Source organism: Mirounga angustirostris, unplaced genomic scaffold (genome assembly GCF_029215605.1).
Source record: "Mirounga angustirostris isolate CCGP_5_RB_7025 unplaced genomic scaffold, mMirAng1.0.hap1 SCAF_9, whole genome shotgun sequence".
In the NCBI taxonomy this organism is placed as follows: Eukaryota; Metazoa; Chordata; class Mammalia; order Carnivora; family Phocidae; genus Mirounga; species Mirounga angustirostris.
The window spans coordinates 116,255,249-116,281,011 of record NW_026991717.1 but is presented as its reverse complement, the minus strand read 5'-3'; the positions used below and the strand labels follow the sequence as shown (position 1 = coordinate 116,281,011).

Sequence of the window (25,763 nt, the reverse complement as noted above, 5' to 3'; positions counted from 1 at the left end):
AAAAAACAAACTCTGGGGATAAGTAGGCAGATGGCAGTTCTTTATTGTAATTGATTCTTTCAATTGCCTTTTATTGTGAGTACCTTTTATACTTAGGGGAAAGTGATCTTTCAGTGTACTGAGCTAAAGTTACTATTTCTGTGTCATTTTTGCAACCATTTTGTGTTTCTTCACTGGTGTTTTCATTTGAAGATTACCTGTGCATTTCTCTTAACTTGCAGTGCAGGTTTCCTAATTCAGCAAACAGTAATAGATTCACTACCTTCTATCATTTTCTCCAATATCAGAGCCTGCTTAATTTCTGTATTGGTTTATGTCTGCCCATAATAAAAGGTGTTTATGGCAGATGTAAATTTTAAAATTCTAAGTTGGATATTTAGAGAGTTGAGTGGTTACTAGCTTAGTTATACTTGACATTTGTCATCTTTCATAGGTTAACCTGATCCTTTTCAGATTTTACCAGTTTAAATTCGAACTTACTGAAGTTCTGTCCATGTTAAACCCATTTTCTTTCCTTGAAGAATAAGCGGTTTCCTTTTTGTTGTAAAACTTTTTCATAATTGACTAGTCAGTGTGAATTCTACCTATAACTGTGAAATTATTTTTAAAATAGGTGTTGGAACAAGTGATGAAATAATTCTTCATGTCTCACATAGACATTACCCTAGCTACTACATTTTATTAGTTTCTGAAGTATATGTAGTCTTTTTTTGTAAAGAGGTGTTTATGTCACTAACTGTACCGAAATTCTATATTTCATACTTACCCTGGGTTATCTTTGTATTTTAGTCTTTTTGTTAGCTTTGACCTTATGTCCTAGGATATTGGCTTAAATAGACAGTTTTAAGGCAAACAAAAGCAAAAACCTTCATCTTCTGTGACTTTTATCATTTTCTGAAAAGTGCTTAGGAATCTTAGTTTATATGATCGGAATGGAAGATTGTAAAGTGCACAGATAGTACAGGAGCATTGCTGCCATAGAGTTTGTATGATGAAGTCTGGATTTGAATTCAACTACAGGTATCTTTGAGTGTTAATATCTCAATACCTGTTTGAAATAACTATATTGTGGCAGACTATCATGACATTCAAGAATCAGCACCCAAAGTAGGAACAAATGCAAGAAGAATTCATATTATCTGTTTTCTTCCGCCATTTAGAAAATCAGAGGCCATGAAATATGACAGATACAGTGCCTCAGTGGTACATTAGCCCAGCACCATAAAGTTTATTATATAGACAGACCTCAAAAAGCAGAGATGTTATTGTAACAGTATAATTGGGCCAAGAAAATATATTTTGCTATATACGGTAGGGAGACTAAATGAGGAACAGTCCCATTCAAAAATGACCTTTGAGATGCACCTGGCTGGCTCAGTCAGAGGAACCTGGGACTCTTGATCTCAGGGTCATGAGTCGAGCCCCACATTAGATGTGGAGATTACTTAAATAAAAACTTTTTAAAATCAGTCAGTCAATCAAATAACCTTTGATTTTTTTCTATTTTCATTCTCCCAACCTGAAATTAGTCCGTTCTGTTGACTCAGCTGCTGAACGCTGCAGGCAACAATTGCACAAGGAGTGGATTGATAAAGATGCAAATTTCATTTCCTTACACAGGATTTTCAGTGCCATCTGGCAGTCTTCTGTGTCATTGATCAACTGTCTCCTGTCCCCTACAATAGATATTTGGCAAATTTATTCCTTCAAGAAATATTTCTTAAACTCCTTTGCTGTGCCAGGCATTGTTCTAAGCTCGAAGGATACAACAGGAACAATAAATACAGAAAAACCCCTGCCCTCATGGAGCTTATCTTGTAGCAAAATACTAAATGCTAAATAAGAGTTGGTTAAATATGGGCAGTTACTCTTGGCAGTAGGGTAACTATAGTCCCAATTTGTCTGAAATAGTCCCAGTATAACACCTGTTTCTGGGTTTTAATAGAGCCCCCTTTCACTTTCAAAGGGTCCAGTTTGGACAGTGAATTATATAATCACCCTGGTTCTAAACCTTTTACGTGTATCAACTTACTTCATTCTCATAATAATCCCATGAGGTATGTGAAATTACCATCATTTTAAGGTGTGGAAATTGAAGCTTAAGAGAAGTAATTTGCCCTTGGTCATACTAGTAAGTGGCCGAACCAGAATTCAGACCCAGACAACAGCCTGGTTCCAGAGTTCAAGCTCTGAGTCACTATGCTGTGCAGCCCCTCTGCTTCTATTATATGTGTTGACCAACTCACTGTGCCTGTCTGCCTTCCTCTCCCCAGCAAAGTAAAGCAGGTAATCTCTCCTTCGCAGATGAATTTATGGCTCTCCAGAGTGAGCTTCCTCAGCTTGCCACTTCCTCCTTTACAGATCTGTCTTCATTTTACCCAGCTTTACCCTGTTACTCCATTTCACGGAAGGGACATCCCTCTTCCTGTCTAAAACCTGTATTCTAGCCCCATCCCATCCCGCCTCCTAGAGGACTTTCCCTTTCTCGGGCCTTCAGTCTCCATTCTCCACTGGCTTTTCTCCTTCATTATGTAAGCATGATCTATTCTTGTTTAACGTATGTCTTTCAAGAAGCTTCACTGTTGGGAGAAGTTTTTTAAAGTTACTATTGATGATAAATGGCTACCAATGACTTATTACCCCCTTTCAATTTCAAGAATTATTTATTACCCTCTTTCAATTTCAAGTACTATATGTATCTCTGATCCTTTTACCAATCCTACGGATACTTTACAGATGAAGGAAATGGAAGCTCAGGGGGCTCCATAACTTGCTTAGCTTATGAATAGTGGCACTGAATTCAGACTATTTCTCTTACACCAAAGCCCATTCTGTTTCTAGTATATCTTGCTAGTTTATCATAATTCTTAAAGATCTCCCTTGATCCTCTGCCTGTCCCCCATTGTCCTATAGCTTCTTTTTGTAGAAAAACTTATTTTTTTTGTAGGAAAACTTATTTTTTATCATAGTTTTTTCATTTAGTGACTTATTTAGTAACAGTCCACCTTTCAATGTTAGCTCTTAACACTTCCATGGATTTGGAAGAAAGCAAATTCATGACCATGAAGTAGTAGTAGGTCTCAAAGTGATAACCTGAGACTTGTCAGTAGATTCTCATATCTTCATGGTCATTGAGGAGGTAATGGGACAATATGAGCATATTTTATTCTTAAAGTTCCTGAAACGACCTGCATGTTCTTTAATATTCAGCTGTACTAAACAGGTTTTTTGAAAGAGTGTGTGAAGAAGTTATCACTGCGCCTCATTTTGAATGGTACTTTCTGCTTCATTTTCATTTTCAACACCAGTAGGATATGGTGCTCTTCCTAAAAGAAACTGTTCCCATTTGAGAATACATTCTTTTGATGCCCAGTGAAGAATTGCAAGAGAAACTACCTCTAGTGGTGGAATTGGGTAAATCTACGTCTGTAAAGACTTCTCTGCTGCTTCTATATCCTTTAAAAGACTAAGGTTCCTTTTAAACGCAGTCTCAGCTGTTTGCATCTGAGAAACCTTTTCCTTGTTTTCATCTACAAATTAATTCTCCATTTGTCGAAGTAACAATATTCGTGATACAGTTTCTTCATGTCTTTTTGAAAGGTGAATTTCTTGAACAAACCAGGATATCATCTTTAGTCAAAGCTTACTTATTATAAGTAAGCTTTCTTGACTCAAGAGCCTGGACAAGTATCTGATCAAGTGAAGTGTGGTGCACCTGGCTGGCTCAGCCAGTGGAACTTGTGGCTTTTGATCTCAGGTTTGTGGGTTTGAGCCCCACGTTGGGTGTAGAGATTACTTAAAAATAAAATCTTACAAGAAAATCAGGTGAAGTGCTTTGAAGGCTCAGAGCCTGGAGGCAAATCATCTGGTTGGGTGCAAAAGCCAAAGGACTGTCCGAGCCGCACTCGGACCTCTTCTGTGAAGGTACCCACTACTGTGTGGATGCTGGGTCCCAGCACCTATTTTTTAACTTTTTTTTCAACTTTTAAATTGTGTTTCATTGAAGTATAGCTGACACACAATGTTACATTAGTTACAGTGTACATCACAGTGGTTCAACAAATCTCCGTGTTGTGCTCTGCTCACCACAAGTGTAGCTACCACCTGTTTCTATGCTCTTATAGTACCATTGACTATATCCCCTATGCTGCACCTTTTATCCTTGTGGCTTATTCATTCCGTAACTGGAAGCCTGTATCTCCCACTCCCATTTACCCGTTTTGTCTATGCCCTCATCCTCTTCCCCTCTGTCGACCATCAGTTGGTTTTCTGTACTTAGGGATCTGTTTCTGCCGTTTGTTTTGTTTTTTAAATTCCACATATAAGTGAAATCATATAGTATTTGTCTTTCTCTATCTGACTTATTTCATTTAGCATAATACCATGTAGGTCCATCCATGTTGTCACAAATAACAGGCTCTTGTTCTTTTTTATGGTTAAGTAATATTCCATCGGGGTGTGTGTGTGTGTGTGTGTGTGTGTATCTCATCTCTTCTTTTTTTTTTTTTTAAGATTTTATTTATTTATTTGACAGAGAGAGACACAGCGAGAGAAGGAACACAGGCAGGGGGAGTGGGAGAGGGAGAAGCAGGCTTCCCACAGAGCAAGGAGCCCGATGTGGGACTTGATCTCAGGACTCTGGGACCATGACCTGAGCCGAAGGCAGACACTTAACGACTGAGCCACCCAGGCGTCCCTGTATATCTCACCTCTTCTTTATCCATTCATCTATCAATGGACACTTGGACTGCTTCCATGACTTGGCTCTTATAAATAATGCTGTAGTAAACATCGGGGTGCATATATTTTTTCGAATTAGTGTTTTCATTTTCTTTGGGTAAATACCCAGTAGTGGAATTGCTGGATCATATGGTAGTCCCATTTTTAATTTTTTGAGGAACTGCCATAGTACTTTCCACAGTGGCTGCACCAATTCACATTCCCACCAACAGTGCACAAGGGTTCCTTTTTCTCTACCTCCTCACTAACACTTGTTATTTTTTGTCTTTTTGATTCTAGCCATTCTGACAGGTCTAAGATGATATCTCATTGTGGTTTGGATTTGCATCTCCCTGATAATTAGTGATGTGGAGCATCTTTTTATGTGTCTTTTGGCCATCTGTATGTCTTTGGAAAAGTGTCTGTCCAGGTCCTCAGATCATTTTTAATCAGATTATTTGGGTTTTTTGGTGTTAAGTTGTATAAATTCTTCCATGTATTTTGGATATTAACCCCTTATCAGATATATCATTTGCAAATATCTTCTTCCATTCAGTATGTTGCCTTTTGTTTTGTTGATGGTTTCCTTTGCTGTGCAGAAGCTTAGGGAAGCTTTTTTAAAGAGAGTATTTAATATTTACAGACACGTCTTGCCTTTTACTTTTCAGCTCATCCTAGTCTGACTTCCACTTCTGTATTAGTCAGGACCTCCAGAGAAAGAGGACCACCATCTGTTTCTTTCTCTTTGTGCATATGTATATATTTAGGCATCTGTCTATACATATAGAAAGAGAGAGGGAGGGGCGCCTGAGTGGCTCAGTCGTTAAGCGTCTGCCTTCAGCTCAGGTCATGATCCCAGCATCCTGGGATCGAGCCCCACATCAGGCTCCCTGCTCAGCGGGAGGCCTGCTTCTCCCTCTCCCTCTGCCTGCCTGTCTGCCGACTTGTGATCTCTCTCTCTGTCAAATAAATAAATAAAATCTTTAAAAGGAAAAAAGAGAGAGGGACTTAAGAATTGGCTCATGCAATTATTGGGGCTGGCAAGTCTGAAATCTTAAGGGCCAGCCAGCAGGCTGGAAGCTCAGGCAGAATTTCTATGTTAGAGACTTGAGGCAGAATTTCTTTTCAGGGAAACCTGTTTTTAACCCTTAATGTTTTCAACTGATTGGATGAAGCCCACCCGTATTATCAAGGGTGATCTCCTTTACCTAAAGTCAACTGATTGTAAATGTTAATCACATCTATAAAGTATCTTCAGAGCAACATCTAGACTACTGTTTGACAATAAAACTGCAATCATAGCCTAGCCAGTTTGACACACAAAATTAACCATTACAGCCTTTATTACTCTACCACATCTCCTTTGTTGGTAAATCCAATGGACACTTTTCACATCTTTTCTTGCTTGATCACTTTGCAACATTTGACATTTTGGACCCCCACTACTTCTTGAAACCCTTCTCCCTTAGTGTCAATAACCCTAGTCTCTCCATTCTCCTGTCCTGGTTTTTCCTTTTCTGATATTTCAGACTCATCTTCTCCCAATTATTTGTTGATAATCTCTCCTGTCCTTGGCCCTCTTATTACTCCCATGATTGATATTTCCCAAAACTAAAATTCCATTTTAGAATTCTCTGCTGAGCATCAGATCTCTGTATCCAGTTACCTATTAATACATCTCTACCTGGATATTGCATAGGCATTCCAAACTTGGCTTGTCTAAAACTGAAATCTTATTCTTCCCTCCTTAAACTTGCTTTTTGCATCTCTGCTGTTCTCTTAGTTGTGGTACCGTATACCTAATTACCCAAGCTAGGAATCTGAGAGGCATCCTCTGACTTCTCCCTTATATTTTCCATTTAAAACTTTCTCATCTCGGGGCACCTGGGTGGCTCAGTTGGTTAAGCGGCTGCCTTCGGCTCAGGTCATGATCCCAGGGTCCTGGGATCGAGCCCCACATCGGGCTCTCTGTTCAGCAGAGAGCCTGCTTCTCCCTTTCCCTCTGCCTGCCGCTCTGCCTACTTGTGCTATCTCTCTGTCAAATAAATAAATTTTTAAAAAATCTTAAAAATAAAAAAAAAAACCTTTCTCATCTCTATCCTTATCTCAATGAAGAGAGCTTCACCCTCATTTTCTGTCATCTGGGATTGTGTTGTGGTCTTTCTGCCTCCTGTCAGTCTCTTTCCAATCCATCTACACTGCTGCCACAGTGATATTTTAAAAATGCATTTAAAAATTTGTTTAGTAGCTCCTAATTGCCCACAGAATTAGAATTCTTCAGCAAGCATACAAGGCCCTCCATGACTAGCCTTTCCTACTCTTTATCTCCCACTGTTCCTTGCTTACCCATCCCACTCTCAAGTCATACTCAAGTATTTGTAGAATGCAGACTTGCCACGTTGCTTGCTTCCATGGGCTGTGCAGCTGCTGCCTCTGCCTGTCATATCCACTGCCTCTGTCACTTCCCTGCCTCCCTGCCCCTACCTTGTGGATCTAGAAAAATTATGTCAGTACCTACTTTGATCTTCTCATTCGAATAACCTTCCTGATTCCACAAGTAGATTTGACCATGCCTCCTTTCTGACATCATTATACGTTGTTTGCAGCCCTACTATACCACTTACTACTGTATTATTTTTTTGTTTAAGTGTCGCCTTTCAGTGGACTATCAACTCTTAGAAGTGTTTCCACTGCCTGGCATGTAATAGGCTCTTACCAGATGCCTGGTGATGGTGGAGATGATGAGCCTGGAGTGGAGCACATAGTTCATTTAAATAAATGTGGAGGAGTGCGGGGCTTGGACACATACAGAGGAAAGTGGTAGCTATTTCTTTATCCTCTTCTGTCCCTCCTAGAGGCGGCTGCTGCAGTTTTACTACCAGATTCCTTTTGATTTATACTTTCTATAATCTGATACCTATTCTTAGCTTTTATTTTGCTTTCATCCTTGGAGCAGTTGAAGAGACAGGAAGCTGTTAAATTACTATTACAAAGTCCCACTGTCCCATTTCATTCCATCACAGGAATACGCATACATCAGCTTGTTCTCACGTGATTCTTGTGTGCCAAAAGAAGTCTTTTCTCAGCCAGTAAAAAGAATTCATGTAATAATATTAGTATTTTTTTCAAGTTTTTTAATCCTCCTATGTCCCCAAAATGTCTCCATGCATTTAATATCAAATTAAAAACTAAACCAGTTCTGTGTTAATCGTGAGGGAAGAAATAATGGTCTTTAAAGATGGTTAAAGGAATAATGAAGACTTCTTGGGTGTTTAACATGAAAATTTCAGATGACCAAGGGTTCTGCTGTACACATTGGAGTCAAAGGATAGGTCAGCATCTCAATTTAGACTTATGTATTACTTTTTACTGTAAATACATTTGTAGAAGCTACTTGTGGTGTAACTCCTTATGTATTTAATATTTACCTGACTCTTGGTTTTCTTGGTTGATTTTTTAAAGGGCTGAAGAATCTATTTATGAATTCTTTGCCCTTTATGGAATGTGATACCTTGGTTTTGAGTCCACCTGTCCCTTTCCCTTCACTTAATTTTATCTTATTGTTTTGCATTGTGTTTCTAAAATAATGGCTTTGGCTTGTTTTTTTCCTGAATGTTTCTGCAGTTTGATTTGAGTATCTGGCTTTGGGCACCCCTCCTGAACTTGGACTCCATCTGTACTTGTGATTTTTGGAAGGCAGAACTCAGTGTTTTCTAGGGAAGATGGCTTTTTTTTTAATATTATATATGTTTGTGTCTCCCCCCCCTTCCTTTTTGCTTTCTCTTTAAAAGACTGGAAAGAAAGCAGTTAAAGCAGTCCTGTGGGTATCAGCAGATGGACTTAGAGTTGTGGATGAGAAAACTAAGGTAAAAATTTTATAAGCTTAAATGTTACTGCTTAATTTTTTTTAATCCCTAATGATCAAATGTAATGCCGTTAAGCTGCTGTAGTCATTCTGTATCCTTCCACTTCGTCCAAAGTACAGTCTTCTGAGATATGAGTGTTCAGAAAACAAATTTAGTTATTCATTTACCTTATGAAAAATAGAATTCTCACAACATTTTGCTCTACATAACAGCATGTTTAGTGTAGTAAGCATTTGCATTTAATGTTAAAATTTTGTTCTTACACATTTTAAGAAAATGTTCACCGCCACAAATTTGATGTAAAACATGATGGAACTTTTACCAAAGTTTTAAAAAAATATATCACATCTGAAATTTCTTCTTGTTCCTTAATAAAGGGAACTATATTCTTAGAAAGTGATATTTGAAATGAGTAACCTGTTGTTTAACTGAAAACCCAAATTAAGCAAAATCTTAAGGACTAACAAACGGCTCATTTGGTTAACATTTACTTAGAATCTACGCAATATCTAACATCATAGATGGCATTTTGCATTGGAAAGAAAGTGATCCTACATGCCTAAAAACAGAGACATAGACTCTGACCTTAGAGAGCATTAAGTGTTATATAGGCACATTTAATCATTAAATAAAATTTCCTAAGAGACCTAAAGTCTGGAGAAATTTTAACAAGAAGGCAGTTTTTCAAAATAATTCATATGTCACTGAAAGGGGGAGGCAGTCTGGCAGGTAAAGAGCAGTTTTGGTGGATAACTTACACATTTTAAGTACAACTATTACTATATTTGCATTGGTTCTTTTGAACTTCCATCTGAGGCCCCCCCCCCCTTTTTTAAGTTCAAGAGAACTGGTAGTCTTAAATGTACATTATTATTATTATTGGAAACAGTGATCATTTTATTTAGCTTATTGTTAAGAACTTGTACAGTTTTCTTTAGTGTTTTGGATGAAATGTGTTGTACAAGGAGGCAGTTTTTGTTTTATACCAGTTCGTAAAGGTATCGCCCCCTGGTGGCTACTTATAGTACTGGCATTCATTAGTTTGGTTCTTTCCACTTTAGTGATAAGAGTAATTGGTGGCTTTTCACCCTTGGACCCATCATGAATGGAAAAGAAATTTTGCAAGGTATATAATCTATAAAGGGCTCATATTTAAAATATATTAAGGAACTCCTACATGTTAATAAGAAAAATGGCAGACAATCCAAAAAACTTGAATCATATTGCTAAAGAGGAAATTCATAGTAATCAAGGTTATGAAAAATAAAATCATAATGAGCCACCAGAATTGCAGAATTTTAAAAAATTGGCTGGCAGGTTTGTGGAGCAACAGAAATTCTCATAGTGATGCTTTATAAAAGCCATTTTTTTGATCATTTGTTTTAGCACTTATAGCCCCACCTCAGCATCTAGGGATTCTGGGCTGTAGGAATATAACATAGAAGAGCCTCAAGATTTTAAAAAAACATTTTGTGTAATGTTTATACTGTGTAGCTACAATGCCATTCAGCAAGTATTTAAAGAAAGTCATACTCAAAATGATCATTAAGTTAATACAAATTATATGGGAATTGGATGAAATATATTGATTCATATATATTACCAAATTGAACATGAAATGTACTATGATAAAACTAAAATCAGCAAGCATATGTTTTAGAACATGAAGATGAAGTGAGAGAGGCATCTGGGCAAAGTGCCTCTTGGGATCTCTTCTACATCAGATTCTTAGTATTCAGACTGCTGGCCTCAGATCTTGCTGTTTCATAGTCTCGATGCATTAGTTTTAGAGACTCTGTATTGTGAAATGAACATCCTGTGTTTATTCTGAGAAGCTTGAATAACCTGGTAAATCCTCTATTTCTTTGTGCTTCCCTTTTTCTAGGACCTCATAGTTGACCAGACAATAGAAAAAGTTTCTTTCTGTGCCCCAGATAGGAACTTTGATAGAGCCTTCTCTTACATATGCCGGGACGGCACTACTCGACGCTGGATCTGTCATTGCTTTATGGCTGTCAAGGACACGGTGAGTCCAACAGTGTAGATTTCATCATGACTAGCCTCGGCTAGCCAAACTCACCCTGGGTTGGCTCGGCCAAGCAGTTTCCACTACATTTTTGTATAAGCACGTGCTCTTATAGCACTTGGAAGTGCCTAAACTAGCCTGCTTTCATTCCTTTTATTCAGGTAGTTCACACTCTTGGTGTGACCCTGCAGCTCAGAGAGCAAGATGATTAACTGAGAGCCAAGGTCTTTAAGGAAAGTAAAAGTGCTCTGGTGATGGTGGCTGCTAAACTTTACTTGAAACTTTTCATTATTAGAACCGGGGTGACGGGTATTAAGGAGGACACGTGTTGTGATGAGCACTGGCTGTTATATGCAGCTAATGGATCGTTGAACACTACATCAAAAACTAATGATCTACTATACGCTGGCTAACTGAACATAATAAAAAAAGAACTATTTTCAAGATTCTTACATGTATTTGTTTGCGAATACATCTAGGTAGAGGATATTGGCATTAGGGGCACCTAGGTGGCTCAGTCGGTTGGGCATCTGCCTTTGGCTCAGGTCATGATCCCAGAATCCCAGGATTGAGCCCTACTTTGGTCTCCCTGCTCAGCAGGAAGCCTGCTTCTCCCTCCGCCCCTCACCCCACTCATGTTCTCTCTCGAAAAAAAATTTTTAAAAAAATTAAAAAAAAAAAAAGACATTGGCATTAAAAGGTGCTTATTAATTTATTTGCAAAGGACTTCTACTACAAATGAAAGAACTGAGTTGGGATATATATTTTTTCAATTAATTAAAAAGAAATACTGAGGTGCCTCGCTGTCTCAGTCTGTGGCACATGGGACTTTTGATCTCGGGGTCACGAGTTCAAGCCCCATGTTGGGGATAGAGATTACTTAAAAAAAAAAAACTAAATTATGGTACAATGAACTTTGCCAGAAATTGTTGCAAAGTAGAAAATTTTGGTTTTGTTTAAAAGTAGGGAAAAATTAGGGGTGCCTAGGTGGCTCAGTTGGTTAAGCGGCTGCCTTCGGCTCAGGTCATGATAGCCCCGCTTCGGGCCCCCTGCTCAGCGGGGAGTCTGCTTCTTTCCCTCTCCCTCTGTCCCCCACCCCATGCTCGCTTGATCTCTCTCTCAAATAAATAAAGTCTTTGAAGAAAAAAATAACCTGTCGTCTTTCATGTAAAAATTACCCAGAACTCTGACATAAAAGACAAGTCTCTTAGATGATGATGATCTTAACTATAGTAGAGCATTGAGTGTATAATTGTAATTATTGAGTTTTTTAAAGTCCAGACAGAATAAGGCAGTATAGCCATTCCTGAAGGCTACAACTCAGTAAACTGTTGCCAATGTTTATCTGAAAAGGAAGTGATGGCCATACTCTAAAATTCACCAAAATATTTTTCAAAGCTCTTGGAAAGGGGCGCCTGGGTGGCTCAGTTGGTTAAGCATCTAACTTCAGCTCAGGTCATGATCTCAGGGTCCTGGGATGGAGCCCTGCATCAGGCTTCCTGCTCAGTGGGGAGTCTGCTTCTCCCTCTCTCTTTGCCCCTCCCCGTGCTCATGCAGCTCTCTCTCTCTCTCAAATAAATAAATAGAATCTTAAAAAAAAAAAAAAGCTCTTGGAGACAGTGGTATAAACTGTTAAGAGTCTAGGCTCTGACTCAGATCTGGGTTTCAGGTCTGATTCTGGTTAGTAACTGTGGGTTTTGGGGTAAGTTACTTAACATTCTTTAAGTCTTACTTTCCACTTCTATAAAATAGAGATAATAGTTGTGAAGACGAAATTAGATAATTAATAAAAGCACTCTTAGTATAGGGTCTGGCACATGGTCACTGCCCTAAAAATGGTGGCTAATACTGTCAAAGCTATTCCTCCTTGGTTTGACGCAGTGCTTTGAGAATGAGTTGAAGTAAATAAACTACACTTTCTTCTTCTGTCTCTCAGACCTTAAGTTAAGTCACAAAGTGGTGTATTTTGCTATCGCTACACAAAATCCAAAGGGTTCCCTTACATTAATTAAAACACTGTTTTACTGTCAAATCCTGGTCCTTCAGGCTGTTTGAATCTCCTTGGCGAGTGGTTGTTCTGTATCAGAATCACCTGGAGGGCTTGTTAAAAACAGTTTGTTAGCTGGGACACCTGGGTGGCTCAGTTGGTTAAGCATCTGCCTTCGGCTCGGGTCATGATCCCCGGATCCTGGGATTGAGTCCCTCATCGGGCTCCTTGCTCAACTGGGAGCCTGCTTCTCCCTCTCCCTCTGCCTGCTGTTCCCCCTGCTTGTGCGCGTGCTCTCTCTCTGACAAATAAATAAAATCTCTAAAAAATAAAATAAAAATATAACAGTTTGTTAGGCCCCACCCTCAGAGTTTTTCAAAATTCAGTGGGTCCCAGATGGGGCTTGGAGAGGGCCTTTCTTCAAGAACTTCTACCCTAGGCCTAGGAGAAATAATAAGCTTCTTTGGGCTGTAGATCTATTCTTGTAATAGAGCTGTTCAAATGCAGACAGGTTCTGAAATTCTTTCAGTACTCCCTCCTATTTCATGCTTCAGTGCCCTACTCTTATATCATCCTCCTAAGAAGTTAGATGGAAACTCATGTGGATGAATAAAAAGTAACTGTCAGTTTTTAATAGGCAGTCATGTGAAATCTTACAGTTTCTGTTAGTGTGACAAAAGGCATTTCATACATAACTTCCTATGGTATCTGATATTGGCATATAAAATTCAGGGAAGTTACTTGCTCAGAACCATATGTAGGAGTAGCTGCCTACACAGTGTGATTTTGAAAATTCCACAAAGGGCTCCCTGTTCTCAAATACCTCTTCTCACTATTAGTGATTCCAGCAGTTACTATATCATCTTTGATTTTTTTATTCCACAATTAGGGGTATGGTTTAAAATACAAGAATAACCCTAATAAAAACAACCCACTGAGTTTATTAAATTTACTCAAGGTTATTCAGTATATCTTTAAAACAATATTTAGTTTATATAAAGCTCTCCTCTCCTCCCACACACAAACAAATCAAATTTTATCCGTTTAATTCCTTTCTAAGTAGGGAGTGTGGATGAAAACCTGCTTTAACTTTTGCCTGTGTGTGTTTGGAGGGAGAGTTAGGGTAAGAGAGAGCTAGAAGATAGGGAAGGTAAGGGGGAAAGCATCAAAGTGATGAGGACCTAAAATGGGGAAGGGTGCTTAGGGAGGGGAGCATTTGGAAAGGGGAGACTGAGAAAGCTAAGCTTTCCTTTTCATAATTCCCGAGTCATCTCTGGAGTTGTATTTAGTTATCCGAAGTTTTAAGTTTGCATCTTTTGTTCCTAGATACATTGACAGCCTATTTAGGCTCCTGAAACTTGCCCTGCCTTTTCAGTAGTTTCTTAGAAATGCTTGGTACATATTACCACTGTTCGCCTAAGTGGCAAATGCAGGATTTGTGTCAAGACTTAGGGCTTCAGACCTTGAATAGTGTCTCCTAAGCTGATGGCCAGAGCTAACATAAGTGAGAGAGGGAGCCTGACTGATAAGGAGGTCTCAGTGGCTGCTCACAAAAGCAAATGCCCACCACAGTAAAGTATCATAAGCATTACCTAAGATAATTTATTCATTTAATTTGTCATATTGATACGTTAAATTATAATTTTTAAGCTGGAGTTTCCAACATTTTGCCATGTATAAAAAACAGACTTATTTGTGGTCCAGGCTAATTTGTAGTTGTTGGTACTGTAACTCTAAAAAAGTTTTTTAAACCTTCTCTTATGTATAGGGTGAAAGATTGAGTCATGCAGTAGGCTGTGCTTTTGCGGCCTGTTTAGAACGGAAGCAGAAGCGGGAGAAGGAATGTGGAGTGACTGCTACTTTTGATGCCAGTCGGACCACTTTTACAAGAGAAGGATCATTCCGTGTCACAACAGCCACCGAGCAAGCAGAAAGAGAGGAGATCATGAAACAAATCCAAGATGCCAAGAAAGGTACAGTCTGTTCTGCTACAACTGCAGTTATTTATTTTTTTTTTTTAAGATTTTATTTATTTGAGAGAGAGAATGAGATAGAGAGCATGAGAAGGGGGAGGGTCAGAGAGAGAGGCAGACTCCCTGCTGAGCAGGGAGCCTGACGTGGGACTCGATCCCGGGACTCCAGGATCATGACCTGAGCCGAAGGCAGTCGCTTAACCAACTGAGCCACCCAGGCGCCCCACAACTGCAGTTATTTAAGCCGTTTTTCCCAGCAGGTTAATATTTGGAAGCTCGCAGGGGTAAGCTTTCTCACAGCCAGAGAGAACTCTTAGCAATATATGAAGACCTTCAGAACAAAGCTGAAAACCTAAACAAAGGCCTTTCCTTTAGAGTGGCTTGTTTTGTGGCTTCCAAGGTGTTTACCATTTCCAGTACTGGAAGCTGTCTGGGGAGGAGGCTGAGAATGCATTTGAAGAAGCTGCTCTGAGGGAGCCTGACTGACAAGGAGGTCTCAGGGGCTGCTCACCAAAGCACAGTGCCCACTACAATGAAGCATCATAAGCTTTACTTAAGATAATTTATTCATTTCATTTGCCAGAGTGATATGTTAAATTGTATATTAAATTATAATTTTAAGCTGGAGTCCCCAACATTTTGCCTTGTGTAAAAACAAACTTATTTGTGGTTCAGGCTAATTGGTCGTTGTTGGTACTGTAACTCTAAAAAAGTTTTTTAAACCTTCTATTACCCCCCATGTTTAAAAACAAAATTGGGGAAATCTACATCCTGGAACAGACTTCTAATTCTGATGCATCTGATCTCTCTGAGAAGCAAATGCTACCAATGACCTACATCTTGAAGGAAGAAGTACAAGTTCCAGGTTCAGGCTGCAAAGGGCCCACTGATGGTGATGCTGGGTGCAAATGCAGAGGGAGATTTCACAGCAGCGCCCTTCGTAGTAGATGATGGCTGTGTTTTCGTGCTTCAGTGAAAAAAGTCCGTGGATTTTGAGAAGCTAACCCATCTTTTTCCCAAAGCCCTGTTAACTGTAGTGTGTGATTTTGCAGAGTTGGTGAATTTTTTGCAGGTACACATGGCAGCATAGCAGAAATGCCTGTGCAAGTTACTCAGGAGTCTGTTGTCCAAAGTCAGGTTTGAGTGTATTGCAGAACTAAGTGATCGGGCTTAGGGAAAACGCTTTTGCATTCTTGTGTACAGCTAGAGTTGAAACTAACAAGGAATGTTTTGGAATTAAACAATTCAGTTTAAATATACATTAATAAAATCTTGCTTATTTTTTATTATATCCTTTTAGTTCTAAACCAGCCATTTTAGAGAACACCATTAATCTACTACTGACCCAAACAACTCTGACTCTTAAGCCAAAAAAAGATACATATTTTATTTGAAATTAAATTCTGGGTAATGATTTTTTTAAATTTCTTACAAACATTTGCACCAGATACCAAAGAATAAAAAACACCATGCTGTTTTTATCAGAAAATTTAATATATATAGCTGTTACTTAGTGTGCTTCAGTGATTTTTCAGACTGAAAGCACATTCTTTAATACCACCAAATAATACTCTTTGCTGCACATAACACCTACCAAAGTGGTTGAGTCCTAACACCTAGAGGATTACAAGCAGAGGCGGATAAAGATTTGCCACGATCAGAATGGGACTCAGCTGGTGCTCACACGGAAATCGTTTTATATTTAGGAATAATCCAATTTAAAATTTTACTTCTCTATGCTTTTATTCTGATGAGCCACAAATGCACATTGTGATTTAAACACTCCTTTATGACATTCTTTAACATCTAATCTAACATACTTGCTTGGACCTTTCTGACCCTGGCATTCCCAAAGTCCTCTCTCTCCCAAAAAACAAGTGAACAGGCATTGAAAACTATGAATCATCATTCTTTAAAGGACCTCACATTAGGAATTCATAGGTGCTGGTTTGTTTTTTTTGTTTTAATCTTGGTCAGAGTCTTCAAGTCTTAAGCTATGAATCATTGCATGAGAATCAAAGATCTAATATTTGTGTCTTAGTAGATATGCCATGACGTGTAGTAGGATGTTAAACCTTTTATCTGTCTGAAATGTAGGAGATCTGAGCCCTGCTTCTAGCCTGTCCTTTAAGAGACATTGGGAAGGAGATGGGTAAAAGGACCTAGGAGGGTTTTGAGTTCCTCGGCTGTATAAGATGGAATTATTTGAAGACTGCTAAGGTCCTCTTTCTCTTGACTTTCTTGAGCTGAAACAAATAAGACAATTGTTGGATCATCGGCGGCCCCTGGCAATACTGCCCCACCCCCGTCCTCTCCCACGTCTCCCACTTCGGATGCCACTGCCTCCCTGGAGACGAGCAATCCTCATGCCATCCCGCGTCGGCACGCACCCATTGAACAGCTTGCTCGCCAAGGCTCGTTCCGAGGATTTCCTGCTCTCAGCCAGAAGATGTCACCCTTTAAACGCCAGCTATCCCTGCGTATCAACGAGTTGCCTTCCACTATGCAGAGGAAGACTGATTTCCCCATAAAAAATGCAGGTAATGCAGCATCCACCTGACTCGCTGGTGCTCTAGCACTGAAGCATCATCATCACTCCCAGTGCAGACACTAATCCCACCAAACTAGCCACCCCCTCTCTCTGAGGCTGGTTGATGGTTATATGTATCTCGTGTCATTACCCACTGGGAGAAGACTAAGGTTCTTGGAGGGGGACGTGAATTGTTCATTTCTTTTCAACAAATAGGTAACAGAGCCACGATGGGAATTCGTAGACTGAGCTACAAGGTTTGTGGTTTGTCCTGATAGAAGTACACTACCTCTCAGCCAACCTGCTTCCAAACATCAGGGGTATCGAGTTTCTGTTCTTATTCTACCATTTGGGACCCAACAGAGAATTAATTTAAAAGGCTTTGGAAACACATCTATTCAAATAGCATTAGTGTCAGTGTATCAGAAGAAATGGATAAGTGCTCATTGTCCTCGTGGCTCGTTGGCTCCATACAGAGGAAACTCTTAACGGGTTTCCTGTTTAAGTCGAGAATCTATTGTTCATCAGAGACCGTGGGCTTGCTCACACATACCCGTTACCTTCCAGAACTGCCACACAGACCTTTGTGTGGCCCCTGTATAGCTGGGCCAGCCCTGGTAGCTCTGTCCTCCTCGTAAGACCCGGAGCTAAAGTGTCAGATCTGGTCAGTGCTTTCATTGGGCTCTTTTTTACTTTGCTCTGAGCCATGTCGAGCCAGTGCTCTAACAGGATATGAGGAAGCTGTGTTTCACTAAGACACTCCCACTGATGATATATGAAAGTCCAGAGAGTTAAGTTTTTTTGACATATGAAACTAGACCTACACAACAATTGGACTAGATGATTACCGAGGCTCTTTCCAGCTCTCAGCTCCTGTAAAAACGGAAACTCCAGATGCTTTCAGGACCTTGTCTTCAGTTCTCCCTCTGGAGCAGATGGGAAACAAAAACTATTCTTTCCATAGCTGAGCAAAACAAAGGTTCAGCACACATTATCAGCTTCCCCAGTGACATAGAAGTATCCCAGAGTCAATATTAAGAACAAAGGCTCTGGAGTCCTGGACCTCAGCTTGCCTTTTCATATTATCACTTGCTACTTTGGTGTTTTTTGTTTTTGTTTTTGTTTTTAGAGCGGGGGTGGGGTGTGGAGTGGGAGAAGGGACACAGAGAGAAGGAGAGAGAGAGACTCTTAAGCAGGCTCCACGCCCAGCACGGAGCCTGATGCAGGGCTCAGTCTCACACTCTCCCTGAGCTCATGACCTGAGCCGAAACCAAGAGTTGGACGTTTAACCGACTGAGCTACCCAGGCGCCCCTATACTTGCTACTTTGGAAAAAAAAAAAAGAGTGATGACATTGTCATGGCTTCTTACAGAGAAAAAGGTGGAGCTGCACTGGTGCCCCTGACTTTAACCCACTTCCTGACAGAGTTACTAAGTGGCTCCAGAACTGTACTCAGACCTTGGGAACTAGTTGGAAGACAAACAGGTTGCAGATGTCTTCCAGAAGGATCTAGCTTAACTGGCACAAAAAGAGAACACCAAGTTCTCAGTAGTTTCACACAGGAAGATACTCCTTAGTACATGAATTGTTGACATTTTGTATCAATTTTTTGAAGCTGCTTTTATAGCCCCACTTGACAGTTGAGACTTTTCCTTTCACAAATAAGGGATGTGTTATAAAATGCCACCTTGTGTCATACTGTTATATTTCAGGACTATTCAGTTTTTCTGTCTGGAGCCATTTTCTGTTTGCCTTGCAGTGCCAGAAGTCGAAGGAGAGGCAGAGAGTATCAGCTCTCTGTGCTCACAGATCACCAATGCCTTCAGCGCACCCGCCGAGGACCCCTTCTCATCTGCCCCAATGACCAAACCAGTGACGGTGATGGCACCACAGTCTCCTGCCTTTCAAGGTGTGTGCCCTCGTGGCCCATTCAGTTGTTCTCTTTGACGCTTGTACTTTTATGGCACAGCTCACTGACTCTAGGTTGGCATCCTGGGTTTCCCAAGAGCTGGTCAGACCCATTAATTTCCCTGTCTGATAATGTCTCAGAGTCATTAATTCCCCAATTCCACAATGTCTTTGTGCTCTGTCCCCACTCCCGTTTCCTGAAATGTCTGCATTCATCATTTTGCTTGTACCTGTCATCTTTGACCCCATTCTGTTAAGAGCTTTTGTAGTCCCCAACTCACTGCTTTATTTGCCACTTAACTGTTAAGAGTCAGAGTTTCCAGCTAGCTCACTAGAAGCAGCAGTCGTCAGAGTTGGTTCCAATGTATGCCTTTTTTTTTTTTTAAGATTTTATTTACCTGTCAGAGAGAGAGCGCACAGGCAGGGGGAGCAGCAGAGGCAGAGGGAGAAGCAGTTCTCCCTGCTGAGCAAGGAGCCCAACAAGGCCTCGATCCCAGGAACCCGGGATCATGACCCGAGCAGAAGGCAGATTTAACCTACTGAGCCACTCAGGCATCCCACGGTGTCTGCTTTCTTTAGCAGAGTGGTTCTCAACCCAGGGCAGTTTTGCTCCTTTCGGGGAAAATTTGGCATTCTTTGGTGACATTTTTGGGTGTTACAGCCTGGGAGGGGTGGTTGCTACTGTCATATGCATAGAGGCTCGGGATGCTACTAAACATCCTTCAGTGCACACGAGCTGCCCTCACAACAAGGAATTATCTGGCCCAAATTATCAATAGTGCCAAAGTTGAGAAGCCCTGGACTCACCTAGTCTCCACCCTGTCACGAGAGGCTCATAAAGAAAAAGGTATTTCTTTTGGCTCTTTAGTTCATTTCATCTTCTATAACAAGTGTCCTAAAATTTGCCTTTGTAAAGGCATTGAGGAGTTACTAAAAGTTGTTGTTTTCATAGATGCCGAGTTAATAGTTGGTATTGACTCTGAAGTCCACAAAGAGTCTATATATAATTTAAATTACAGACTTCTAGAATTTGAACTCTTATAATCACCATTTCTTCATTTCTTTTGAGAAAGAGCTCAGAAGTTTTGCTGTGGAGACAGTACCCCGTTCCCGTCAGGAAGCTACTACATGCTTTCCTTCAGAGTCTCTTTTTAATAACAGAAACAAAAAAAAAAATCCATTATAATCATGTGCACCAAACGGCTTTTCATTTCATCTAACAAATATTTGTAATACCTATAATAGGCACAATTTATTGAGCACTTACTAGCACAGTGTCTGCCATATCTTGGTAAGGACTCATGCATTTTCTCATCTCATTTAATCCCCACAACAACCCTTTGAGGTAAGCATTACAGTTAAGGAAGATGAGGCTCAGAGAGGTTGAGCAAATTGCCCAAATGCACAGCCAGGATTTAAACCCAGGTCTTTCTGAATATCGTACCTGTTCCACTCTGTTGCCTCTGTGCCTATTTACAATGGGATGTACAAAACTGAATAGAACATAGTCCTTTCCCTGCCTTTAAGGGGCTCCCAGTCTATGGGAGCTCTAGTTGTCAGTTGATAGTTCTTAGGACTACAAAACTTTTAGACAAGCCTGGGGTAAATAGTACCAATGCCATAAGCATGGTTGCCTAGTCTTAAAGAGGGAATGATTAAAGCAAAGGGCAGGGGAAGGTGCCTGCTTGTCTGCTCCAAACTAAATATGATAGAGAGCTGGACTAAGGAATAGAGACTGATGGATTAGATATCTGGAGTAAAGGAGCAAGGGTTAAGAGATTTTTTAATAAAAAGAGAGGAAAGAATAGTAGTGCTTTGAGATATGACCATTCCTGAGGGGAAAAAAATCTTCAAAGAAGAGAGATGAAATTAATTCTGTAGTGAATTACAAATTTATTAAGCAAATGAAAACATATTCCAAGTTTGATTTCTCATTTATAGTATGAGTATACCAGCTTTATGGGGTTTTTGAGAGAAATAGGATGATGCACGCTGAAGTACTATTAATGAAGTACTATTGATGATCATAAGGGATCATTATATTTAACCCATTGTTACTGTTGGCATAATTTGATCTTTTGGAAAAGTGGTAGGAGAAGGAAATGCTTTATCTGCATCATTATGCCAAAGGCTAAGCTATATCTAGAATAGATTTTCGCTGCTTGTAAGACAAAGCAGCTCTGTTCAGCTTAATTGGAAATTGTTTTTCTAGGTTTCATTCCCTCTCCCCCTATAGACAGATTTTCCTAGAATGGTCATTTGACTTTTTTTTTTCAGTATAGCTATTTTATTTATTTATTTATTTATTTATTTAAGGGTTTTTTTTTTATTATTTATTTATTTGACAGAGAGAGAGACAGTGAGAGCGGGAACACAAGCAGGGGGAGTGGGAGAGGGAGAGCAGGCTTCCTGCCGAGCAGGGAGCCCGATGCGGGGCTCGATCCCAGGACCCTGGGATCGTGACCTGAGCCGAAGGCAGACGCTTAACGACTGAGCCACCCAGGCGCCCCTTCAGTATAGCTATTTTAATGACCACCTCTAATTCCCTTTTGCCAGAAGGTTTGTGTATCCACTGCAAGATGGCATGGTTATCCCAACACCAACTTTTCTGTCTTAACCTGTTCCACCAGTATCGCACATTGGCCTGACTGACCCAGCTCCAGGGGGTCGCCCGTCCACCCTGCATGAATTGACTCCATCGATGTTGTCTGCTCCCATTGTAGCTAATGGCACTGACTCAGCCTTCCATGTGCTTGCTGCTAAGCCAGCCCATACTGCTCTAGCACCCGTAGCAATGCCTGTGCGTGAAACCAACCCCTGGGCCCATGCCCCTGATGCTGCTAACAAGGGAATTGCAGCCACACATTCGGGTAAGGTGGCCACGGATGGTGGTGAGGATTCTGGGATCAGATGAGTGACGCCGATTAAGAAATCGACCATTTACCTGAGTGGGAACCAGGGAGAAACCCTTTTAGGAACAGTATGTTTCCCTCCTGGAAATACACTACTATTAGGAAAGGATGGTGAAGGAGAGGAACTCGAGAGATTAGATTTGATAGTTCTTAGGACTACGAAACAGAATCACCCCCTAGAGCTTTCATAAAATACAGATTCCTGGGCCCTGAGTCGACCACTGAATTTGGAGATGTGTGGACATGCCTGCAGCAAGGGGGTACCCCGCTTCTTACGATGGCAGGCCTACAGAAAGGGCTGCCAAAAGTACTTCATATTTTTCTATACTTTCTAGTTTTCCTATAGTGAACACTCCTTAACTATAAAATCGGAACAAATTTTAAATAGTAATGAAGGCAGTTCACCTGAAGGATAACATGTGTCTTGAAGCGAGACAGGGACCACGAGGCACATTGCCAAGTTACTGGTTATTTTCTTTTTATTCTGTTAGAGCAGAAGGTGAATCACCTTGGGCCTTCAGAGCATGTGCAAGCTGGTTTCTGTAGCATGGAGGAGCCGCAGCAGTAGGAAAGGGTTTCTGATGCCAGCCAGCTGCCTTCGTTCTGTGTAGTCGAGCCCTGTCTAGACAGCTCCTCAGCATGGCTGAGACAGCAGCATGGTCTGACAGGTTCCCTTTGTCCTAAAACAACCCCTCCTTGGCTGGTAATAGAGGCTTTTCTCCCACCGGCCAGAACCACAAAGTATCCCATTGAGGGACTTGTTCCACATGTTAGGCTCATTCAAGTAACCAAGGTTATCAGGAAAGAAAAGAAACCCCTGAAGATTCTGATTCGTTTGTCTCTCTCCCTCTTGTTCATTCCCAGGGACCGAGTGGGGTCAATCTTCTGGTGCTGCATCTCCAGGTCTCTTGCAGGCTGGTCACAGACGCACTCCCTCTGAGGCTGACCGCTGGTTAGAAGAGGTGTCCAAGAGCGTCCGGGCGCAGCAGCCCCAGGCCTCAGCTGCTCCTTTGCAGCCAGTTCTCCAGCCTCCTCCACCCACTGCCATGACCCAGCCAGCGCCGCCTTTCCAAGGGAACGCATTCCTCACCTCTCAGCCTGTGCCAGTGGGCATGGTCCCACCCCTGCAGCCAGCCTTTGTCCCTGCCCAGTCCTATCCTGTGGCCAATGGGATGCCCTATCCAGCCCCTAATGTGCCTGTGGTGGGCATCACTCCCTCCCAGATGGTAGCCAACGTGTTTGGCACTGCAGGCCACCCTCAGGCCGCCCACCCCCATCAGTCTCCTAGCCTGGTCAAGCAGCAGACATTCCCACAGTATGAGACAAGCAGTGCTACTGCCAGTCCCTTCTTTAAGCCGCCTGCTCAGCACCTCAACGGTTCTGCAGCTTTCAATGGTGTAGACGATGGCAGGTTGGCCTCAGGAGATAAGCACACAGAGGTTCCTGCAGGCACCTGCCCAGTGGATCCTTTCGAAGCCCAGTGGGCTGCATTAGAAAGCAAGTCCAAGCAGCGTACTAACCCCTCTCCCACCAATCCTTTCTCCAGTGACTTACAGAAGACGTTTGAAATTGAACTTTAAGCAGTCTCTATGGCTTATGTATTTTGTCTGTACTTAGCAAGGGGGTCAAAGGAGCAAAGGGAACTTTGTGTTCCCAATCAGTATACTTTTCACCAATCCCAAAGGTCCCAAGGCATGTCCAGGCAGAGAGTGCTAGGAGAGGTGATTTTGAAAAAAACGGAAAAAACATTCCTAGAGAAGAGTTGTCTTGCAGTTAGGCTAAAGAAGTCAAGGAAATGTTTCCCTCTGTCCCCCTCCTACTCCCTCAGCCCCTTACAAATCTCTGGCAACAGAGAGGCAGAAATATCTGAACAGGAATCTGTATTCAAAGCACATTTACTGGAATTCAAAACACAATGGAAGCAAAACAGTCTCCCTTTGTTTTTCAGGCCATTCACCTGCCACCTCTCAGTACTGGCCTGTCTTAGAGATCAAGAACATGGTGGCCTGTGCTTGGGCTGGGGACGGGAGGCAGGCTAGGTCGCCAGAATTCCCAGGAGAGCACATCAGCAGCTGCCCAACAGAGCTATATTTTAGGGGCAAAGTTGAGCTTCCACTTTGAGTAAGAATAAATATTATAAATATATATATCAAAAAAAAAAAGCCAAAATCTTTATTTTTATGCATTTAGAATATTTTAAATAGTTCTCAATATTAAAAAGTTGTATGAGTTGTAAGTAATCTTGCCAAAGGTAAAAGGGTTAGCTGTAAGAAATTGTACATAAGATTGATTTATCAGTGATGCCTATTGAAGCGGAGAGAGGAAAGGTTGGGAGTTGCAAACGGGGTCCCTAGCTTATCTGGTATCATTCATTCTAAGTAGCACATTGCAGCAACAATCATGCAAATGACCAATACAGTCACTAGGTTGTAGTTTTAAAGAAAATGAAAGAGCAGTATTGTCCTGGTTTTAAACCTGTGATGAAATTCTAATGTCATTATTTTAATGGAATCAATCTAAATACTCTATAGAGAATATGCATCTTCTTTCATATACTGCTGCAGTTTATGTTAATCCTCTACTTAACACTAAGGTGACAATGACAGAATCACATCCCTCGATGGGGAGCGCAGGCTACTGTGTTGGTTTGTCATGTGGGTCTTGTTTTGTCCTTTAGGTTTTGTCCCCACGAGTTTTGTGGGGATGGAGATTCTAGTTTTATTAGCTGTGTGTGCGTCTGTCCCCCCACGTGGTGAGCAGAACGTCCCGTTGCCAGTGGCGGCCTCTTGACCTCTGGTAACAATGTGAGGTCCCATCTCATTCTTACTTTTGAACGTTGGCCTTACAATCAAATGTAAGTTATATATATTTGTACTGATGAGAATTTATAATCTGCTTTAACAAAAATAAATGTTCGTGGTAGAAGCTTTTGCCCATGAAGGGCTGGTCTTTCCCCTTTTCTTTATTAGCAAATGTGTTTACTTTTAGTTCTTTTTGGTCTGTTCTTGCTCCGTTCTGCTGCTGCTACAGAACTCTGGTTTGGTGGCTAGAAAATCTTTTATTGGGACTATATATTCTTTATTCTTTATTATTGAAGTATAATTGGCATACAGTGTTACCGTTTCAGGTGTACAACATATTGATCCAACAATTCTATACATTACGCAGTGCTCATCACAATAAGTGTGGTCACCATTTGTCACCATTCATGCTATTACAATATTATTGACTATACTCCCTGTGTTAGACTTTTCATCTCTGTGACTTATAACTGGAAGATTGTACCTCTGGATTAATCCCCTTCATCTGTTTTGCCCACCAGGACTAGTATATGCTTAAAATTCACTTTTGTGTTTCTGCTCTAGGCTTTGGTTGACCCTAAGCATATCTCTGATGTCAGATTCTTGCTGCTCAAAGTGTGGTCTGGAACAGGAGCATGGACTGCACCTAGGAGCTGAGTAGAGGTACAGAATCTCAGCACCACCCTCCCCACCCCCAGCCTAGTCATCAGAAAATACACTGGAACCAAGGTTCACCTTCTGAAGGGTCCTGCTGGAGCGGTGAGTCTCAGCCTTGGATACATACTAGAATCACCTGGGGAACTTTTAAAATCCTCACACTGGCCCATACTCCAGGCCAATTAAATCAAAGTGGTTGGGGGAGGACCCCAGGTTGTTTTGGTTTTTGTTTTTCAAGTTCCCAGTATGGAAGAGGGTTGAGAACCACTGGTCTAGCTTGAGTGTTACTCTTTCCTGTAACCTTAGCCCACTACTCTGTGATAGTTCTGAGAAGAGCTAGCTAACCTCAAACTTACCTTCTGAATGATGTTGCCAATTGGCAAG

At 41.0% G+C, this 25,763-nt stretch overlaps 2 protein-coding genes and 1 pseudogene across 29 annotated transcripts in view; 1 reads left to right on the top strand and 2 right to left on the bottom strand.

Annotated features, from left to right (window-relative positions):
* The window catches only part of NUMB (NUMB endocytic adaptor protein), a 190,642-nt gene extending 165,796 nt beyond the window's left edge, over window positions 1–24,846 (top strand). For 13 of the 17 annotated variants that reach the window (XM_064571303.1, XM_064571297.1, XM_064571302.1 and 10 more), the window contains 7 exons: window positions 8,511–8,585; window positions 10,471–10,611; window positions 14,367–14,571; window positions 16,818–17,111; window positions 18,861–19,010; window positions 21,640–21,879; window positions 22,786–24,846. In XM_064571303.1, coding sequence (XP_064427373.1) covers window positions 8,511–8,585; window positions 10,471–10,611; window positions 14,367–14,571; window positions 16,818–17,111; window positions 18,861–19,010; window positions 21,640–21,879; window positions 22,786–23,501 — 1,821 coding nt within the window. In that variant the 3' untranslated portion in view covers window positions 23,502–24,846. The remainder of the gene's footprint in view (window positions 1–8,510; window positions 8,586–10,470; window positions 10,612–14,366; window positions 14,572–16,817; window positions 17,112–18,860; window positions 19,011–21,639; window positions 21,880–22,785) is intronic. The other 4 variants (XM_064571310.1, XM_054513793.2, XM_045901162.3 and 1 more) reach the window with 2 other exon arrangements.
* PAPLN (papilin, proteoglycan like sulfated glycoprotein) overlaps window positions 1–25,763 on the bottom strand; it is a 93,691-nt gene that overhangs the window by 37,079 nt on the left and 30,849 nt on the right. For 3 of the 12 annotated variants that reach the window (XR_010405247.1, XM_064571294.1, XM_054513778.2), the window contains exon 27: window positions 14,568–16,817. The exons of 6 other annotated variants lie outside the window; for them this stretch is intronic. Coding sequence is in view for 2 of the 6 variants with exons in the window: in XM_054513778.2 (XP_054369753.2) it covers window positions 16,699–16,817 (119 nt within the window). In the remaining 4 variants the exon portion in view is untranslated. Of the gene's footprint in view, window positions 1–14,567; window positions 16,818–24,993 lie in introns of those variants that run through there. 3 more of the 12 variants (XM_064571293.1, XM_045901150.3, XM_054513779.2) reach the window with 1 other exon arrangement.
* LOC123861760 (centrosomal protein 15-like) lies at window positions 3,253–3,817 on the bottom strand (annotated as a pseudogene).